Below are 22,295 nucleotides of genomic sequence, written 5' to 3' on the forward strand. Positions count from 1 at the left end.
TTTTTCTGTAAATCTGTGCTGGGTAGGTATAATCGTTCTTGGAAATACAATAAGTTGTCCTTTACTGCAAAGTCCTTTCCCTGAAGATGCCAATTCTGTTTGTCTGCTGGAGTTACAAGTTGCCTGGCTTTATCCTTAACTTCCTCTATGGATTCTGTGGCGATTACACCCAGAATTCTTTGTTCGGGAATGATTGGTACAGGTTTAGGGTTGATCAAGTGTTCTTCCACTCCCATCCGAGAAAGGGCATCAGCTTTACCGTTTTTTGTACCAGGTCGATAGGTAATTATGAAGTCAAACTCGGCAAAGAATAATGCCCAACGGAGTTGTCTAGAGGATTGGGCTTTTGCGGTTTTCAAATATTGCAGGTTTCGGTGATCCGTAATCACAGTAACGGTGTGTCGGGCCACCAGCAGATAATGCCGCCAAGCCTTAAAGGCAGACTTGATAGCCAGAAGTTCCTTGTCAGTAATCGTGTAATTGATTTCAGGAGGCGAGAATTTGCGGGACCAAAATGCCACGGGATGCAACTGATTGGTTACCGGGTCCTTTTGTGATAGAACTGCCCCCATGGCAAGGCTTGAAGCATCAGTTTCCACGATGTAGGGGAGTTCGGGGCGAGGGTGTTTTAAGATTGGTGCAGAGATAAATTTAGTCTTCAAATCCTGGAAAGCTTGTTCCGCCTCGGTAGACCATTCAAAACGTTTGTTTTTCTTTAACAAGGCAGTGATGGGCTGGACTATTCGAGAGAATTCGGGGATAAACCTGCGGTAAAAGTTAGCGAAGCCTAACATGCTTTGCACACCTTTTACGGAGGATGGTGATGGCCATTTGAGAACTGCATCGACCTTCTTTGAATCCATACGCACTCCGCCAGGTGATAATATGAATCCCAAGAATTCAACTTCAGTCACGTCGAAAACACATTTTTCCAACTTAGCGAAAAGTTTGTGTTGACGCAATCTTTCGAGGACCATTTTCACGTGTTTCCGATGTTCAGATTCCGATGAAGAATAAACGAGGATGTCGTCAATGTAAACAACAACACACACATCTATGAGCTCTCTGAGGACATCGTTCATAAAATATTGAAAGGCGGCCGGGGCATTACAAAGTCCGAAGGGCATGACCTGATATTCAAATAGCCCATACTTGGTGCGGAAGGCCGTCTTCCATTCATCGCCCTCTTTTACTCGTACCAAGTGGTAAGCTCCTCTAAGATCCAGCTTTGTATATATGCATGCTTTTCTGACTTGGTCCAGGAGTTCAGGGATCAAAGGTAACGGATATCTATTCTTAACGGTGATCTGGTTCAGGGAGCGATAATCTATACAAGTTCTAAGGTCTCCTTCCTTTTTTGGAACGAAGAACAAAGCTGAAGAAGCAGGGGACTTGGAAGGACGAATAAACCCATTTGCCAGGTATTGATCCAGGTATTGTCGAAGGTGAAGGTTCTCAGGCTTGGTGAGGGCATAAATTCTACTACAAGGAGGAGTAGATCCAGGTATCAGGTCGATCTGGCAGTCATAAGACCTATGAGGAGGTAGAGAGTTAGCCTGATCCTTCCGGAAAACATCTTGGTATTCTAGGTATTCGGGAGGTAACTGGGGAGTCTCTGAAGAAATTGCTGCCAGTGCAACACCAGGTGGAGGGTGACAAGTAGAGACACATTCTGGAAACTGGACCGTTCTTGCTCGCCAATCGATCAGAGGATTGTGTTTCTCTAACCAAGGTATTCCTAGAATAATCTGAAACTGAGGGGCCTTGATCACATCGAACACGATCTTCTCATGGTGTCCATCTTGACTTACTAGCGTCACTTCTTGAGTGGTATGCGTTACTGGCCCGGAGGCTATCTCCGTACCATCCACCGTAGTAATGACGTCCTTTACAGCCTTGGGACAAAGAGTTAGATTCATCCTCAAAACCATTTCATGATCCACATAATTGCCGATGGCACCGCTGTCGACGTAAGCTTCAATTGCATGTAATCGATCCGGATTATCAGGGCTAATGAGGACCATAGGTATCACGAAATGCGAGGTCACGGAACTGGTTTTCACGCTCGGCAAGAGGACCTCTATTCTTGTCGGGCGAGGTTGTTTCCCTGCTCAGAGTTTGTAACTTTGGTAACTGCAGCTCCTACTGCCTTCTTGGCAGGTTTCACCGGACAGTCTCGAAGAAAGTGCCCTGAGTTTCCGCAATAGAGGCATAATTGCAACTGTTTTCTCCTTTCCCGCTCCTTTTGTGTTAGAGGACCTTTCAGACCCCCTTTTTGCATGGGTTCCCCGGACTCTACTCCTTTGGAAGGAGTTGGCGGTTTGGAAAATACTCGAGCATCAAACTTGGAACGATCGACCTTCCTGTTCTGCAGTCTGTGATCTATTTGAAAGACTAAGTCTATATAGTCCGAACAATCTTGTGGGGGATTCATTACTTGGGCTAACACATCTTTGAGCTCTCCGCGTAGACCTCTATAAAACAGCGTAATCCTTTTGTCCTCAGGCCAGTGAGTTTCCACTATCAGTCTGTTGAAAGACGCAATATAAGCCAAAAGGTCTTGATTACCTTGTCGCAACGAAAGAAGCTCATTGTCCAAGGCCTGCCCCTGTGAATGTCTTGCGAACAGTTTTTCCATACTGAGCTGAAAAGCTTGAAAATCATGGAGGACCGGATCATCTTGATTTACTAGAGGGATCGACCAGTCTGCCGCATTGCCACTAAGGTACGAAAGCACGAAAGCTACTTTAGCTTGATCAGTTGGAAAGGCTGCTGGCCGGCATAAGAAATGCAACCGGCACTGATTGATAAATACTGCAAACCTCTTTGGGTCACCAGAAAATCGTTCGGGCGGAGCCAGAGGTACATTCCCAGGTAGGTTGATCTGCACTGGATTCATAGAGGATGTAGAAGGTAGATTTCCCCCAGATGCAGGTAACGGGGTCTGTCCGGCTTGTGACTGTAGCAATTGTCTAGCGAGATCATCTGTTCGCTCCTTGGAAATAATCAGTTCCCTTCTTAGAGCGTTCGTTTCCTGACGGGCTGCATGCACTTCTGCCCTTAGTTCCCCAAGTAACTGGGCTAGCTGGTCGGTATCCGAGGTTTCCATAGCGCCTGGACGGGAGTTTTGTGGTAGGCTTTGCGTTCTGTAACGCTCACCTGATTCCCGTAGAGGCGCCGGTCTTGACTGGGCGTATACCGTATCTTCAAAGGTGATGTGTAACACACGGTTGGCTCTTTGGGCTGGACCTCTGTGCACTGTATGTCTGGCTCGAAGGGTAAGATGTCTGCAGATAGAAAATGTGGGATTAATGAACTGGGTTATTGAATGTCTCTCTCTTCTTCCCTTTCTCTTCTCCTGTAGAACCCCAAAGGTTAACGCTCTCACCTTAGGTAAGTGAACGCCGTGCTCTCCATCTGCCTCGAGGCAGGGTGCTGTAACCAGTTTCTTCACTGGATAAGGGGAGCAGGCCTCTTGACTTCAGAGGACTGCTGTCCGTCGTTTACTGCACGAACGGTAAGTTTCGAGTAATTCTAATGTCTTTAAAGTCTTTAGTAATGATGTCTCTTGTTTTGCAGGGTTCCGGCGATGGCGGATGGCGGGCTGAAGTGAGTTGAAGATGGAGCCCGTGTGATGAATAGAAGCGCCTGGAAGCACGTAAGTAAGCGCTTGTTGCCTGCTTCACGATGCGCTCTAACTGTCTTTTTATTTTGCAGGTACAAGTTCGGGGCGGCTGCAGGGTGCCGGAATACCCACTGGGTTAGATGTGGAAAGGAGTAATGGCACGTGAGTATTAAAGTTCCCCAATGTCTTTAAACGCACCTTGTTTTGTCTTTCAGATGCGGGATGCAGCGCCGAAGGCCTCCGGAGCATGCGAAGAGTAGGTAAGCTTTTGTCTTTCAGATGCCGGAATGCAGTGTGAAGACCTCCGGAGCGCACGAAGAGTAGGTAAGCCTTTGTCTTTCAGATGCCGGAATGCAGCGCGAGGCGTTGGTGACAGCCGATGGACCAGGTAAGTGAAGAGCTGTCACTGAAGACCGTAATGCTAACCTGTTCTTTCTTGTCTTTATAGGTGTTGCTGAAGACTGGATTCAGAATGGTAAGCCTTTTTCCTTAGGCCCAGGATCAGATGCAGAAGACACGATGAGCGTTCTGCTGCTGAGGATGCAGAATAACGCAAGGCAAGATTCATCCGTCGGGTGTGGTTTAAATAGCCTCCTGTAGTGCTTAGGTGTCTCCTTCCACAGCCACGCCTAAGAAAAGAGTTCCTGCTTTCCAGAATAGTTCCAGTGTTCTGAATCTAGGGAGTGGCTCCTGCGCCACCCAACAGGAAAAGTAGTTACAAACAGAAGAGGATCAGAGACTCAACTGGCAGCCAAGTAAGCAGCATGGTCTGCTGCAGGTAAGTCCACCCAAGCATTATGAGCCCGGCGCTTCCAGCGCTGGGACTGGGCATATTTATGAGCCTGGTGCCACTGGCGCCAGGACTGGGTCCAAAAGGTCCCAATTGGGACTGGTTGGCACTCGGAACCTGGGTTATGGATCTGCTTCCAAGGGAGTTGGGAAAACCCTGACCTTTCGGAAGCAGAGATCATGACATCGGGTTATCTTATACAATTTTGGTATTTTAGAGGCTTATGGACAGAACACTACGGGGCACAGAACATGTCTTCCAAGATGATCTACTCATCTGTGGCAGAATCAGAGAAGAGTATAATGTGGCATTACATGAATTTGTTCCCCAATTTCAAGAAACTGGAGTAAAAGTGAAGAAAGAAAAATGCATCCGGCATCAGGGACAATAAGGGCACACCATTACTGACAGAATCAAGCACCCAAAGATCAACATACTGGAAGCGATCAATGAAGCCCAGAAACCATGGAGCAAGGAAGTTGTGGCCTTCCTTAGCTCTAGCAGGCTACTATGTTTAGTCTGTTCTGGCATTTGCTGATTGCACTAACAACATGCAACAGCTACTTAAGAAATCCCGCGACAATTTGATCAAAAGAGTAGGACGAAGAATTCAGAGATGTTAAAAAGTGTGTCACCAATACACCATGCATGAGATCATTTGACCCCACATGGGCCAGGTACATAACGCCAGATGTGAGTGTGTATGGATTGGTTGCCACCCTTAACCAGAGATATTGAGCAAGGAGAGGGTACAATGTTGTTACATGGGCAGTATAGTTTTTGTTTTTTTGTGTCAAAACCTTTTCAATGAAAAAAACAATTATTATACAGAAGAGTTTTTTCGAAAATAATTTTGGCCAAAATACTAATTCTAAAAATAACTGGTGATGTAACAACATAGAACAAAGATAGAGTAGCCAACTACACTTCAAAAACCTTACTCTTATAAGAAGAAAACAAATCTATTATAGAAATAGAGTTTCTTGCCTGTGTGTGTGTATGTCAGAATACAGTAGAATGTATGTTTGGGGAAGCAGATTTTTCATGCTGCATCTACCTAGTCCAGCTGGGATGAAAGTGCCTACCTCCAGAATGGCTTCAAGAGTACTTGTTCCAAACTCTGTCTATTCCATGATGGCAGAACAGCCAAGCAGATTCTTTGTTCCGTTTACCAGTGGCAGATGGCAAAGATGGCACGTTCCAGATGGGAGAATGCACACATAGTGCTCTTTCTGAACAAGAGTGGAGGAGAGCCAGGCTCCATGATGAAGACATGTTAAAGAGTATTCAATGAATGAACAGGGGCTGCCCTTAGGAGGGCGTTCTTCCCATAGTGCTACAATGCTTTAGAAAAATTGCCCCTGATTCTACGATCACAGACATGTAAGTGTTGCTGGGTTCTTTGAAGCACTTAACATACTGACCTCCGTGTAATCTGGTGACCTATGTTCATGCTAAGATGCTAATCATTATGATCTGTTGTTAATGCCATGAGTGAAAAGTCTGCAGGTGTTTAGGAAGGCAATACGAACTGTTCGCCTTAAGAAATGTTTGTGCAAAGATATATATCTAAACTACTTCCAAAGATCACAGAAAAACACTTTGAGGCTTGGGTGGGTTGAGGTGACTGGCTACTTATGTTGTTTCATTCCTGTCCCAGGACATTGTGGCTCAGGTTAGTCAGATATTCTGCGTTGTAGATGAGGTTGCACCTTCATGGAGAGCAGCAGTTGGAAGAACACAGATAAAAACTGTATTATTTTGTTCCCAGAGTTCATTGTAGATGGAACTACACCAACCAAGGTCATTGTGTCAATTGACAGAGACAAAAGTGTATCTTTCAGAATGCAATAGCTTAGTAAATAAAAACCAGGACTATAAATAACACGTATGAGTCATTTACAGCTTTTCAGTCCCTTCATACATTTCGTCCCTAAAACAAAACATACTCCCCAACCCAGACTGCATCTCCCAGAATACACTTGTTTAGTAAGAACATTAAAAGGAAAGCAGAACTCTCATCTGATTTAGAGCGCCTTAATCACCTCACACCGCACACATGAATGTCTCTGAAAAATATCGTCTGGCCTGTATGCCGGCACCTAGGGAAACAGGAAATCGAGCCAGTATCTCTTGCATGTCTCCAGCACCATCCACGACTGAAGAGAAACACACATCCCCACTCAAACTGGGCTTCTCGTCCTGCAGGAGCGCAGGGAGGAAACATCCAATGAGTGCCCTCACTCTACCTGGGACGCCTGACCAGCAAGGGCCGAGGAGGAAATATTCTAACTTTCAGAATGCCTCAAATCATCCTAGGAAGTGGGAGGATTCAACCCTGACAGGAGTTGCCTCCTGAAATAAGATACAAACCTGTTTCCAGCAGACGACAAGGAAGGAAACTAGCGTGATCTTGGTTATGTTATGTTAATAGGCTTTTCATACTGTGCCTAATCACCATTGTAGTCGTTTAAGAGCGCAGAGGACTGTCCATAGAGTGCCGTACAGCCCATCGCCTTTTTGGAGTAGTGAGTGAGGCTAGCAATGGAGAGGGTTGAACAGGCCTCGAGGGCCAGATCCATGGCAGGTTTTCAGGAAACCCCTCATTAATAATCATGAGATAAATTTGAATTTAATGATTCTTAATGTATGTACATTTTTCCTCATGTATCTTAATGAGGGATATCCTGAAAAGCTGTCAGGATTTCAGGCCTCGAAGCCTGGAGTTGGAGATCCCTGGATAGACTCCCAATCTGCGAGGGAAGATACACCCCACTTTGTAAGGACAGTGATGAGTAAGAGAGACATGGATGTAATGGGGGATTTCATATTGACTGTTTCCACAGGCTTGTGGGAAGAAATGAAGATGCAGTCTTACCTTGGCTTTTCCAGTGCTTTGTAAGACATGGACCAGGCAGCATGCCAGTTCCTCCTTGTCCTTCACCGAGATGGCCGGTTCCAGCTCGGTGCACAGCTCCATGTAGTTGAAGGCAATGTACTCTGCAAACTCCTTGTACTGCATAATAGGGAGAACTCTAATGTTCTGGTACCTGCCTTTGACTCGTATGGAGGGCACCGCAGGTTTCTCCTTGCTAAGTGCCACGTTGCAGAGCGGGTACCATTTCTCCACGTGCTGACGGGAGACCAAATCTGACAGTGGGATGGTGACACTGCTAACTGGAGTCAACTCCTTGGGCTCCTTCTTTTTCTTCTCGTCCTCCCGCAGGATATGGATGGTGACCTCGCTCACCGGGGGCAGGTTGTAAAATTCAAAGTGCTCGCCCCAGAACATGGTTCCCTGGTTGAGTTTGCTGGTGGTGCGGGCATAGAGGGCCCTGTTGAGGTGCAGCTCGCAGAAATATTTCTTTTTTGGCAAGAAGTCCTTGACTTCGTAGATCCACAAGCTGAGGGTGTTTTCAACTCGTTCACAGTTGTCCTAGCAAATGGCAGAAATTGAGACAGGTCTTGTTAGGAATTAAATAATGAGATATATGGCCTCAACTTTTTAAGGGAACTTATTTTTTTGTCATTTTGACTAATTATTCTTGACCCTAGGGCTATCAATTCCATGGGCTAAGGATAGAAGAGCATCTGATGTTCATAACAACATATTTTTACTGCACCAAAGATTTGATTTGAAGAGTACAGCAAGCACAAGACATCAGTTTAGAACACGGTGACAGTATCAGAACCAACAACAGTACATCATATTTAAAAGACACAGAGGTTGACGAAGCTAGGGAGATATAGATCAAGGCACCAACATCAACAGGTTACAGTAGAACAGCTCATACAGCAGGGCGAGGGACGCATGTATACAAGGAGAGCAAGAGAGCAGACAGTTTAAAGCAATACTGGACTTAGACATCGCAGAAACAGGGAGGGAAGCTCAATATGTAACAATTAAGAGGCAGCAGAGCCTCAGGACTGTATTGGAATCCTGATAGAACAACTATGCAGCCCACAGGCAGAGGAAGACAGCAGCATCGGGGCTTCAGCACGCCAACAAATCTCAACACTGGAATACCTAGACAGAAGAACTCAGCAGCAACACAGCATCAGCACGCCAACACATCTCAACACTAGAAGACCTATACAGGCCACTGACAGAGGGAGGTAGCAGCACCATGGATCCAGCACTCCAAACAATCCAAACGTTAGAACACCTTTACAGGGCATATACAGAAGAAAGCAGAAACATCACTCCTTCTGCAAGCCAACAAATCTTAATATTAGAGGAACTATGCAGGCCACTGACAGAAGAAGGGCACAGCACCATGGCTGCAGTGCGCCAAAGCATTCCACCATTAGAAGACATTTACAAGCCACAGACAGAGGAAGGCAGCAGCACCATGGTTTCAGCACTCCAAAAAATCTCAACATTAGAAGACATATACTGGCCACAGACAGAGGAAGGCCGCAGCACCATGGCTTCAACACTCCAACACATCTCAACATTAGAAGACATATACTGGCCACAGACAGAGGAAGGCCGCAGCACCATGGCTTCAACACTCCAACAAATCTCAACATTAGAACACCTTTACAGGGCATATACAGAAGAAAGCAGAAACATCACTGCTTCTGCAAGCCAACAAATCTAAATATTAGAATAACTATGCAGGCCACAGACAGAAGAAGGGCACAGCACCATGGCTGCAGAATTCCAAAACATTTCAATATTAGAAGACATATACAGGCCACAGACAGAGGTAGACAGCAGCACCATGGCTTCAGTACACCAAGAAATCACAAAATCAGAGCATTTACAGAAATCACAGACAGATGAAGGCAGCTGCAGAAAGTGGTCAGCGCTCCACAAACATCATACAAACCTGAGTGGGATTGAAGGGTTCATTCACATTGTTTTACTTGGATCATTGTTTCTTTTCATGTAACATTTGTATGTGTGCAAACTAACAGAACAAACATAACAACCACAACTGCACACATAATTGGGATGTGTTTCAATGTTCAGTGAATCAATACCTTTGGATTACCTTCCTGTAAACATACCATTCCCTGCCTGGCAAATCGTTCCCAATTTGGGGCATCTTGATTGGAAATGCACAGGCTCCTCTTTAAGGCTTTCAAGGCAGTTACTCTTCCTGTAGCCAGGCCAGCAAACAGATGCTACTGATGGAAGGCAGCTACCAGAGGGACCTGCCTGGGCATGGGGGTAGATCATAGATGAATGGAAAGTTGGAGATTGTATCAACTCAAATACTTACTGTGCATACACACCTCATGTGACCTTCCTAGCTAGCCCGGAGGTAGTGTACAGGTATGCATGGGCTATATAAAGCGCAAATCTATGGGGGCAGGGGCAGAAACAGTGTACTGTACATAGGGAACACACCCCGGGGGTTACAAGTAATGAGGCAGAGGTAGTACCAGAGAGGGATGAAAGGGAGATTAAGAGAGTGGGGAGCTCCCGAATGGGAGAACTAGGGTTGAGTGGAGCGATCAGTGTGTGCCATAAATTGCAATCAGCTAATAGAAAAAAAACATATCGACTAGTTATTATGTACGCTTCTCTTCTAATTCTGAATTGCCAGTCCAGGGTGACCGGTGATGGAGAGCTCTGTGAATGCCCCATATCTGACGTTGATCACACCATGTTTAGAAGCAGATGTTGTCACACCATCACATCCATGTCACACCATCACATCCACTGCAGGGAAATGAAATGATATTTTATTTATATCGCACTCGTAAACAAGTGTTTTCAGAGTGAGAGTTGAAAGGCTGATAAAGTGATTGAGGAACCACTGTGTAGTAGAAGTTATTCTTATAATAACATATGTAACAGAGGATCTGGGAAAAACCCTGGCCGCCTTCAAAGCCACATCGTATACAGACGACATCCTCCCAGCAACCATCCTCAAGACCCTCCCCGTAGAATCGCTTCTTCTGTACCTGGATATCATCAACAGCTTCCTAACTTAAGGCACCTTCCCATGGGCCCTAAAGATAGGATAGAAATTGACTCTGGATCCTGATAAGTCTTGCTGCATCGTCTATAATGCAGTCGCCCTCAAGTCACATTGCTACTTCATGGAGAAACTCAGCATCTCCGGCGGACTGCGCACCAACAGAAGCCAGGACATGTGCATACTTGAAATCCACCACTGAAAAAAGGAAAGGACCAGAAAACAAGTCTTCTCTGCCTACGCCCCAACACTATGGAACCTCCTCCCCATCAGCCTCAGACCCCCATGCTCCTACAATTCAGAAGTCAAGACCCACATCTTCAAGGATTCTCTCCTGAACACACAGGCCATCACGTCGCCACCTGACTCGCTAGAGGCCGTGCATCCCTCTCCTCCCCGCCACCCTGTATAGCTGTATGCCTCCTCTGTGCCCCTCTGTATCCTTACCCCTGCTGTATATCTGTTCTGTTGTTACCTCTGAAAAGCACTCCGTTATGCATATGTACTGTTCTATACCTCTGTAAAGCGCTCCATTGTGTATCTGTTTGGTTGTATAGCTCTGTAAGGTGCTCCGTTGCTTCTGGAAGCTAAGGCCACACTCAATAAATGCCATAATAAAAAATACCATAATATGTGATGTGTGTTGACTAGGCGATGCACGATTTGTTCACCATCACTAGGTATTAATAGTGCATTTAACATCAAATGTAGGAAAGAGAGAAGATTGATGTGTGACTTCAGAGAGCTTGTGAGCGATACGACTAAATAAGGTCCACTGCAAAACTATCTTACCAACACCCCAAAGATCAAAGCAGATCGTCCCCTCACCTTACTATTGTGAGGCACTTATTTGAGGCAAGTTGAATTGGACCGGTTTAGTGAGTACCACTGAACACTGATGCAACACCCCTGTTTCCCTTTTTATTCTGAAAAGCCCCTGCACCAGATCAAAGTCAACCTTGGGTTTTTATCAACTTTGAAACGTGCTCTAGACACCCAGAAAAGCATGGTGCTCACCAGATACAATCCTAGAAGAAACTGATGAGTTCAAAGTCAACCTTGGGTTTTTATCAACTTTGAAACGTGCTCTAGACACCCAGAAAAGCATGGTGCTCACCAGATACAATCCTAGAAGAAACTGATGAATACATTGTCCTTACCTCTGCCATATGTTCAACAGTCCCTCTCCCTTGGTAGGCGATCTTAGGCTCTTGGGAATGGGTTTACTCTTAAGCTGGATGAGTTCTCTTGCATTCGGCAGGCAGGTAAGCAGGCAGACACTTCAGAATTAAGGCAGGTTGGACAGCTGAAAGGCAGAGGGACAGATAGGCAGACATGCAGGCAAGAAAGCAGGCAGTCATGTATGCAAGCAGGCTGGTCAGCAAGCAGACTGTTTGGCTTACTCATGGCACCGAGCTAGCCGAGACAAAAGTGCATGTTGATGCTGATAGATAGTTGTCTAGAACGAAGAGCTCCCACAGGGCAGCACCCAGAAAAGCTTGGTGCCCTGCACCATACATATGCATCTGTAAGTGCAGTGTTCTAGATCATCTCACCTTGTTGGGCTGGACGGTTCTACGGAGGTTTTCGATCCACCGGTCTCGCTCCTCTACTGATGTGCACCCAAAGCAACGACTGCCTTCGGGAGTAATAATCTGCACCAAGGGAGGAAAGAGCAGGCAGAAATGTGCATATAATTTAAGAGATAAAGTTATTTTCCCAGGCTCTCAATTTGACCAAGTCGGAAACCAAGGATTAACGCTGATGGTGTAACCTCTCTGCATTGTTACAGTGATGCAGTACCAAGTATGATGTGTGAATGAGACCCAGGGTAAGGGTATGGAATTCCTTAAAAAACTGCAGTCAAAATGTGCTCATCTGGCCGTTGTCCCAAATGCATGGACATTAAGATGTCAATTCAAGCACCCTTTATTAAATTATGTCTCTTTTTTGGGTTGCTTTGTTGTGAACCTAGACTACTGTAATGTGTGGTGCGCGGCCTACCTCGAAACAGAACTTTTCTCCCAGGAGGCTGCTGTGCAGGGGCCGGATAACAACTTCCTTCTCAGCGCTGAGATCCAATAGCTCTACGGCATTCAGGGGGATGGAGAGTGAGTCGCGTGAGCCGTGCGCGTTCTGGGATCTAAACAGAGGGGATCACAGGTGAGTCAGTGAACCACATCGTGAACCTGCATGCTACATGTGACGGACTGGCCTAGAGGGAATTGGTGATGTTTCATCCAACAGGAACGTAATACTAAAAGCATGGTATGTTGGAGGCCGTATTTCATTTACCCTTTTAATTACTCCAATCATTATGGCCATGCCCTTCTGGGGAAAAGTGCTGGTAAGAAGGGCTACCAGCCCCTTTTCTGGACAGGCATACTGTGAGTCTGCTTGTAGGGCAGTGAGCTACCAGCAGGCCTGACCTGCTGGTAGTTCCGGCACCTACTGGCAGAAAATTCACTGAAGCAACCGCACTGTTACGAATGGCACTGGTGCTCCAGTATTACCGGGATATCAGGCGGCGGAAATAGTAAGCCGAGGTTGCTGGTAGCCTGCCGGTACTGGCAACCTTGTAAGGAGGGCCAAACCAGTTCCTCTCTGCTTCTTCATTCTTATCAATTAAACAGTTATATAAGTCACGTGCCAGAAAACTAGAAGGCTGGTTAATATCCGTTATGGTTGATATCTAGGACTATAAGGAATGATTTCTGTAAGAAATATGTATGGAACCATTTTGAGGTCTGATCATGGGCAAGTCCTTTGGAAGCAACCACCGTAGCAATCTAAGTAGAGTATAATGTTTTGGTGAGTTAATGGCCCTCATTAGAAGTTTGCCAGTCTGCAAAAAATAAAATTCTGACCGGCAAACTAACAGTGCCGGTGCTTCAGGATTCCCATTCCCGTTGAGTCCTATGGGACTCCACAGGAATGGCAACTTATTGTTCCTCTGCAGCCCGTGATATCCCGTATTACAGGGATATCAGGTGGTGGAAACAGTAAGGCGAGTCTGCCGGTAACCCACCGGTAGTAGCAGCGGGTTACTGGCAGACTCGTAATGCGGGCCATTGTCAATGACATGTAAGACATCATGTAAGAACAACTTAATGAAACATTTCACCAGCACGGTCGACCAGCTCTCTAACCTGAGGTCAATCTAAACGCAGAAGGGTTTTTATTGCATCATGTATCTCCCTCCAGTGCAACTCAGTATGTTTATGTTTATTGGCTTTATTTAGCGTTTAACGCCTAAGCGCTTTACATTATAACAGCAACAAGGATACAATAAAACAGTAGAAGCAATTACAAAATATGAATAAAACCAGTAAAAACAGTAAGTAGAACAATTTGCTTATGAAGATAAACGAGAGAGGAGGGGGTGGAGAGGGGGAAGGAAGTGGGAAACAGGAAGAGTAAAAGGCTGGGGATGAGAGAGGAGGAGAGGGGACTTGAGAGGAACGGAGCAGGAAGAGAAGGTAGGAAGGGGAAAGATGAAGGTGAAGGCGGGGATTGGAGTGTCGGGTGGGGAGTGGAGAAGAAGAGATTTCAAGGAGACATGAAAGGAGGAATAGGTGGGGATGGAACGGATAGAGAGAGGTAGGGAGTTCCAGTGTAGGGCATCAAGGAGCTGAAAGGAACGGAAACGAGAGGAAGCAAAAGGGGAGGGGGAACAGAGAGAAGAAATAGATCGGCAGAAGGGAGAGAGCGAGTGTAGAATAAATTAGCGAAGAGCACTATGGAGGAGCAAGATTGTGAAGAGATTTAAAGATAAGACAGAGGAAGTGGAATTTAAATTAGGAGTGAAAGGAAAGCCAGCCAAGATGAGAAAGCAAGGAGGAGATGGATCGTGAGGAGAGTGAAGACAGAGGATATGAATGGCAGAGTGGTAGAGGGATTTGAGGGGGGAAGATAGGAAGCAGGGAGTCAAAAGAGGAGGGAAGAGCAGTAGAAAAGACGAGAGAAGATAAAGGAGGAGATTAAAAGTTTAGTGGCATGGAAGGTGAGAGAGGAGCGGACTTTACGAATATTGAAAAGGTGGTAGCGACATGCGTGAGAAATAAGAGAAATATGGTGGGTGAAGGAGAGGAAGGAGTCAAAGTAAATGCCTAGATTACGAGCGTGGGCAGAGAGAGGAAGATTAGAGGGGGGAAAATGAATAAAAGGAGGGGGAGGAGGAGGGAGAAGAGTGTGGGAAGGGAAGAATAAGACTTCAGTCTTGTCTGTGTTGAGAGAGAGAAAGTGGGAAGACATCCAGTAGTTTTTAATGGCAGTAAGACAAGAAGAGAGATTAAGATGGAGGTCAGGAGTGAAGGAAGAAAATTCGAGAAAAAGCTGGGTGTCATCAGCGTAAAAGTGGTGAGAAGAGATGATAGGGGCAAGAAGGGAGGGGTAAAGAGAGAATAGAAAAGGGCCAAGGACAGAGCCTTGGGGTACACTGTAGTCCAAGGGAAGAGTAGAGGAGGTACGACCGCCCCAGGAGATGGTAAAAGAGCGGTGGGAAAGGTAGGAGGAGAGCCAGTTGAGCACAAAGCCTTTGAAACCAAGAGGAAAGAGTGTTGAGAAGTAAGGGGTGATCAACAGTGTCAAAGGCAGCAGAGAGGTCAAGGAGGATGAGGACTGAGGATTGCTTAGAGTAGCGAGCAGTGAGGAGGGAGTTGAGGACATGAGTGAGAGCGGTTTCAGAGGAGTGTTTAGGGTGAAAGCCAGATTGAAAGGGGGGAGGAGAGAAAGGTTGGCAACAAAAGTAGAGATCTGAGAGTAGACTAAGCATTCAAGTATTTTAGAAAGGAATGGAAGAAGAGAGATTGGATGGAAGTTGGATGCAAGATGGGGATTAGTAGAAGGTTTCTTCAGAATAGAGATAATAGTAGCATGTTTGAAGGGGAGGTAGCAGAGGAGAAACAGATATTGAAGAAGGAGGTTAGGTAAGGAATGAGAAGAGGGTAGATTTTATAGGAATAAGGGGGGTAGGGAGTGGATCAGAAGGGGCAGCAGTAGAATGAGATTTGGACAGGAGAAGGGAAACATCAGAAGGAGTGACAGGAGAGAAGTCTGTCATACAAGCTGAGGGAGATTAGGGCAAAGGGGCTCATTCACCAGACATTAAAAGCAATCCCGTTTTTTGCACTCACTCCAGCCTTTGCTGAATCCATTAGGATATATTTATTTATTTATTTCATTAATAACGCACACAAACAGCCTGGAGGCATTGAGGCGTTGTTGCAGGCACAAGTCAGGTACAAACAAGGATAAATCAGGTGGTACAATGACATTTTACATTGGTTACAAGGAGACATAGAGAATTCATAAAGTAGTCATTTGTGAACGGTTTATATTCAAGAGAATAGCTGACTAGATGGTGGTGGTGATGGGGTTGGGGGAGTTAGGAGAAGAGCTGGGTTTTGAGGGCTTTGCATAAAGCCCAGTAGGATTTCACAGCTCTCAGGGAAGGGGGAGGCCATTCCAAAGTTTGGCAGCATAGTTAGGGAAGCTAGAGCTTCCAGCTTTACATCTCCTCACTTTAGGTACGAGGAATCTGTCCGAGTAGGGGGTCCTAGTGGTTCTCATGGAGTGGGATTTTGTGATCCTTTGTGTGAGGCAAGGGGGTGCTGTGTTGGAGATGCACTTTGTACAATTGACAATGTTTTAAAATGGATCCGTTCCTGGATGGGCAGCCAGTGAGCTTCCTTTCTGGTAATGGTGATGTGTTCCCATTTTGGGATATTCAGGGCTGCTCTTAGGGTGTTATTTTGTATGATTGCAATTTTTTGATATTGCCTGTGGAGTGCCTGTGAATAGGACATTACAATAGTCTAACTTAGAATCAATATTGGCTCTGGCAATGGTGAGACAATTGTATTTTGTGAGGAAGGGTCTGGCTGCATTGAGAACTTGGGTTGCGTAGGCTGTCGAGGAGGCAATGGCACTAACTTGTCTGGACAGGGAGAGTCAGGCGTCAAGGTTAGAGGTGACTGAGTGTCTTGACTATTGTTGACATTGGGATCACACATTGGTTGTTCTTGAAAGAGGTGTATTGAGTGTTGAGTGACTTGCAGGCATTGGGGCGCAGGCGAATAAAATTTCTATTTTGTCGCTGTTTAGGCAAAGGTGATTGGCTCCCATCCATGCTTGAATGGTGGAGTAGATGTTATTGAGAGTGTGGGAGTCTTCTGAGAGTGGGATCAGAATTTGAGTATCATCGGTATAGTTGGTGTAGGCTATACTGAGGGAGTTTAGGATGTTGAAAAGTGGCCTGGTGAAGATGTTGTAGAGGGTGGGGCAATGCATGACCCATGGAGGACACCGCAGGTGATGGGCGAGTGTAGGGCACTGGCCGTGTCTGAGAAAACTCTCAGGCCTCTGCCTTCCAGAAATGATGCAATCCAGGCAGCACCTGTTGGGAGAAGTAGGCATGAGTGGTGAGGTGTTGACATAGGATTTTATGGTTCACCAGGTCGAAGGCTGCAGATAGATCTAGGAGGAGGAGCAGGGCGCAGTTCTCTATGTCCATGATCTCGTCAAGCTGGTTCTTGAGGTCTATGAGAGCAGATTCCGTACCATGGCCTGGGCGGAATCTGGTTTGGTGCATCCCTACAATTTTATTGTCTTCCAAGAATTGTTGAACCTGTAGGTAGGCTGCACGGTCAAGAATTTTGAGCAGGAAGGGGACTGTTGAAATCGGCCTGTAGTTAGCTGTTGTGGATGGGTCAAGTGAGCTTTTTTCTCAATAGGGGGAGGACCAAGGCTTCTTTGAGGCTGGATGGTACGGTAGTGTTGGCAAAAGAGGCATTGATGAAAGCAGTGATGATTGGTTCGAGCATGTCAACATAGTCTTTGACAAGGGGAGCTGGGCAGATATCGCCTTTGCATTTGGAGGGTTTCAAGCTTTGGATTAGTTTTAAGACTTCACTTTTGTCAAGACCTCTGAAAGTGAATGGTTTGGTGGCGGCTGCCGGGTGGGGAGTGATTAAATTGAGGTTGGTGGCTGTTGGGTCATTCTTGAATGAGGCTTGCTGTGACAGAATTTTTTGATTAAGGGTGTCGATTTTCCTAGTAGAGCCGGCTGGATATCAGAGCACAATAAAGCATCTTTGGTGATGGCAGAAGATGTGGTTGCGGGGGATTCTAATTTCCTATATATGGTAAAGATTTCTTTGGTGTTGGAAGAGGCGGTGCTAATTCTTGAGTTAAAGGAGTTGGATTTGGCTGTAATAATGGCTGCCTTATATTGTTTGGAAGTTGTGTTGAACTCCTTTTTCAGAGAGTTGGGGGTTCATTTAGCCAGGGGAGCTGGGCATGGAGTTTTGTTGTACAGAGTTCCATGAGGTCCGATGTGAACCAGCAGTTAGCATGTCTGACTAACTTGGGTTTGTGTGGGGCTAGAGGGGCTAAGGTATTCACTGCTTTAGTGAGGATTGATGAATATGTAGCCACTGGTATGTCAGGATGCAAATATGTGTTGGAGTTCTAGGGTATCGAGCAGGGGAAGAATGTGGGCTCTGGTGAGTTTGCATGAGCTATGTGTAACTGCCGGGATGTAGGGGGTGGAGGATTAGTTGACTTTGGGGGGTCTGTGGGATAGAGAAGTAAATGACATTATGGTGAGACCAGGGACAGGGCGTGATGGCACTGGTAGTGATCCTGCAGTTGTGGCCAGTGATCCAATCTAGTGTGCGTCCTTTAGAATGTGTGGGAGAGGTGACGCGTTGAGAGAATCCAAGGGTGTTGAGGGCATCGGATAGTGAAGAAGCCTGTGGGTCATTAGGATCGTGGAGGCCTAGGTTGTGGTCTACTAATAGGATAATTCTAGAGGAGGCTTTCAGGTTGTCCTGTAGAAGGTGAAGTAGGTTTTGCTCGAAGTTTTAGGGGGGGCCTGGAGGGCGGTAGAGGAGGTGGATGGTGATAGTGCAGGTGGGTGTGGACCAGTAGCGAGAGGATGTCAGAGGGACCCTCGAGGGTGGACTTGCAGATTCAGAAAGGGAGGGATTCTCTGGCTATTAAGGCAACGCCGCCTCCTCTGGCAGAGGCTCTGTCACTCCAGAAAATATGGTATAACCCTGTGGTATGGCTAGGGACAGTGCAGAGCCACAGGCCTCATGAGGCCAGGTCTCTGATATGGCTAAGGCATCAAGGTTATTTTCAGAGATAAGGTCATTGATATCCAAAGCATGTGCGGGTAAGGAGCGAGTGTTGATGAGGGTGCAATTTAGGAGGGGCAGCTAGTTCTGCAGCATGCCTGTGGTTAGGCTGCTGGTGTGGAAGATAGTCTTGTTGGGGTTTGGGTGCTAGTGGAGAGATATGGCTATTGTGTGGAGGTGGTGAGGCAGTGATTGTATCGGCGTTGGATGTAGGAGCAGGCTTCATAAGGTCTGCGAATGGGACAGTGTATGTGTGTTTATGCGGGGGGGAGACCCTTCCTGAATCTTGAGTGTAGACTGGGTGTAACGAGGGCAACTATGGTAGAGCCTTCATCTATATGGTAGAGCCTTCCTGGCATTGGATGCCACACCTGAGCCAGTACAGGTGCCATTCCTTTATGCTTTTCACATGCAGAGGATGCACACTTTACACCCATTGAGTACAGAAGATAGTATACTCAGTTTCTGAATGTACAGCCTTCTTACCATTAAAGAAGACTATTGAATGGCTGAGATCTGATCTCAAGCACTATCACAGGATTAAGCATTTTCTGAATAGGGAGTCTGTTTTCTGGAGATGCTGCTACGCATCCTTTTCAGTAGATTCAAAGTGATTTTCATAACCTTTGTAGTTCTTTATCCCTTCGTTAAATATATGTTTATTAGCATTTTGCATTAATACATAACAATTCAAACTATAGTAAACATATAGTCATTTAGAAAGTGAAATGTGAATAAAACAAAATGATAGGAAATACAAAGCAAAAACCATACTAAGGACTATTTCCACATTCATAAGAAAATTTGATGCAACTACATAAAAACTTTTCAAATCAAATACGCCAATGCAGACAAACATATCATATCGGTAAAGATATATTGCATTATTTAGAGGAACAGAGAGAAGACAATCCCAATTTTGGAATGATGTTGAAATAACGAGTCGAATGCAGAGGCCATATATGGATCTCCTTTCTGCTAAAAATGGCATCTTTCTCAAGGATTCCCGCTAGCTCCAGCTGTACATTCTGGGTAATCATTCAAGAGGAGTGGTTGTTGCAGGTGGTAAAGTTGTTAATAGCGGACCCAATGACTGGGTGGGTGGACTCCTCTAAACCCATTTGGGAAAGTGTAATTTGGGAGCCACAATCCTTCCCACGTTGGTATTTTGCAACTACGTGACCCAAGCCCCACCACTGATGACATGAGACCTGTGTTCACAATGAATTCAGTATGTGCATCTTGGTGATAAAGTCATATATTTGGCAGGCCAACCATCCTTACTGGTTTAGTTATTTGCGAGGGAGGGTGAAAGGCAGGCGCAATCTTTCCAGGTGAACTTTAAGAGACTGGCATGCAATGTCAGGAATTCCTGTTTGTGTATGTGTGCCGGAAGTGGCAGAAAGAGATTGGAGCCCTATAAAAAGGAGCGCATTCATTTTCATGATATGAAGCGTACCCCCTTTTATGGGACACTGATTCAGCATCGTTTTTTCCAAGTATAGCTGTGAAGTGTGGAAAATTGATGGGTAGTTCGTTATATAGCATTCTGATTTGGGACAGTGACGACTTGGAAAGTGTCGTCACCAGAACAATAAGAATAGCTAACCAGTATATCTGCTGCTAGTATTCTTGATCAGCGGACCCCGTCCGCTGCTCAGCTTACCATAGAAAAGGAGGCAGAGAAGAACCCCCATCACAGCGAAGACCCTGTGAAACCAGCCTTACTGTGACAAGTCCACACAGGCCATGAAGAAACCCAACCCATGACTACACACTAAACCCGAGAGGATGGAGTAATGAGGCTCAAGCCACACAAGTCCAACATAAAGTGTAATCAAGTTTCCAACTTCCGCCATTCCATTGATGCCAGAGGGATCAGTCCCAAGAAAAAACTCATGGACACCATATTGAACCTTGCCGAACCCGAAAATAAAGATCAGTTGAGAAGTTTCCTCGGCTTGATGGAGCATTACTCCAAATTTGTGAGTAATTATGCCAACAAAACAAAAAACATGAGGAACCTCATGAAGAAGACAACCAAGTTCAACTGGTCCACAGAGTGTAGGAACGAATTTGTAGAACTCAAATCCGACATCAATCAAGCTCCAGCCCTAAGAATGTTTGACTATAAAGCCAAGACAATTGTATCGGTAGATGCCAGTAAAATCGGGCTTGGTGGGGTCCTGGAACAACAACAGAATGGAAAAAATTTAACCATCGCCTTTGCATCAAGGGTACTAAGAGGTGCTGAGTTGAACTATTCGGGAGGGAGGCTCTAGCTTTCAATTGGATTCTACATCACTTCAGGAACCTAATCTGGGGTCTGCCCATTCTACTCAAGACAGACCACAAATGTTCTTCAATACAAAAATCCTCACCTTATATCACCAAGGATTAGACGTTGGTTCTTTGATATCATGCAATGCAATCTTCAAGTATGTTACACCCCTGGTCCACAAAACCAAGTAGCTGATTGCCTCTAGGTTGCCGGCCAGCCAGGACACCCAAGACATTGAGAGTGAAATTTCTGATGAGGACATCATAGCCGTCATCAACCCCGCCATTCCAACAGATGAATGGAAAAACATCACCAACAGTGACTTAGAACAACAAGAAATCAGGAGAGCCGTAGCCAATGAGTGGGTAAGAGTTGGGCAAAGCTTGGTGGACTTCGTACCTTTCAAGGAAGAAATATCCATGGACGAAAAACACATCTATAGAGGCAACAGAGTAATACCAGCTGTGGCACTTAGGAAGAGACTACTTGATTTGGCACACGATGGGCACCTGGGGAGGAGCTTGACAAAAAATAGGGTGAGGAACAACTATTGGTGGCCCAACATGTGGAAAGAAGCAGAAGAAGTAGTCAAAAATTGCTCTGCCTGCGCCACCAGTGACAAATCAAAGGTGTTAAGGAAGACTCCCCTTCAACCTATAGAGCCCCCAAGAAACGTGTGATCAAAACTTGCAATAGACATCATGGGCCCTTTTGAAAACCTAGAGGCAGTGAGAATATTCATGATTGTGATAATAGATTATACCTCCAAATGGACTGAATGGGGGGTAGTGGAAACGAGTGTAACCATAAAATAATTCACAGATTTCCTAACCGAGATCTTCAACAGAGAGGGTGACCTCAAGGATTTGGTCTCGGACAACGGGTCCCAGTTTACATCATCAGAATTTCAAGAGTTCCTCAGAAACAGATCCATCAACCACGTCACAACGTCCCTGTACCACCCAATCTCCAATGGACTGGTGGAGAGGATCAATAGACTTGTGAAGAGTGTGGTCCAACTAGCCACAGCGAACGCCCTTCCATGGAGGGAAACCCTCAAGAAAGTCTTATATGCATACAGAACAACTCCACACACCACCACCAACGTGGAGCCCTTTACCATGATGCGGGGCAGAGTCGCAACCAACCAACTGAGGCCAGAATGGATCTTCATGGATACCGGTGAGGCAAGAATAGACATGGACCAAATTCGAAAGACGGTGAAAGATAAGCAAGAAAAATACAAAACATATTATGATTCAAGGAATGGAGTTAAAGAAATGTCCATTCAAGAAGGAGACTGGGTTTGTGTCAAAGAACCAAAAAAAAACACTCAAGGGCGAATCCAGCTTCAGGTCTCCACAAAGAGTCACACGTTGTCAAGGAAAATCCATCATATTGGACGATGGAAAGAGATGGTCTGGAGATGATTTTGTGAAAATAACCAATGATATCTGCAGACCCAGCACATCCAAAGACATTAACTGTGGCACGCTATCAAGAAAAGACCCCATTTCGGATGATA

The 22,295-nt window shown here is 45.7% G+C and overlaps 1 protein-coding gene across 1 annotated transcript in view; it reads right to left on the reverse strand.

Moving 5' to 3' along the window:
- RASAL3 (RAS protein activator like 3) overlaps nt 1–22,295 on the reverse strand; it is a 556,797-nt gene that overhangs the window by 202,351 nt on the left and 332,151 nt on the right. The window contains exons 6-8 of the mRNA XM_069603917.1: nt 12,353–12,491; nt 11,905–12,003; nt 7,294–7,851 (exon numbers count right to left, since the gene is read on the reverse strand). Coding sequence (XP_069460018.1) covers nt 7,294–7,851; nt 11,905–12,003; nt 12,353–12,491 — 796 coding nt within the window. The remainder of the gene's footprint in view (nt 1–7,293; nt 7,852–11,904; nt 12,004–12,352; nt 12,492–22,295) is intronic.

Source organism: Ambystoma mexicanum, chromosome 3q, assembly GCF_040938575.1.
Source record: "Ambystoma mexicanum isolate Mex_15411 chromosome 3q, UKY_AmexF1_1, whole genome shotgun sequence".
In the NCBI taxonomy this organism is placed as follows: domain Eukaryota; kingdom Metazoa; phylum Chordata; class Amphibia; order Caudata; family Ambystomatidae; genus Ambystoma; species Ambystoma mexicanum.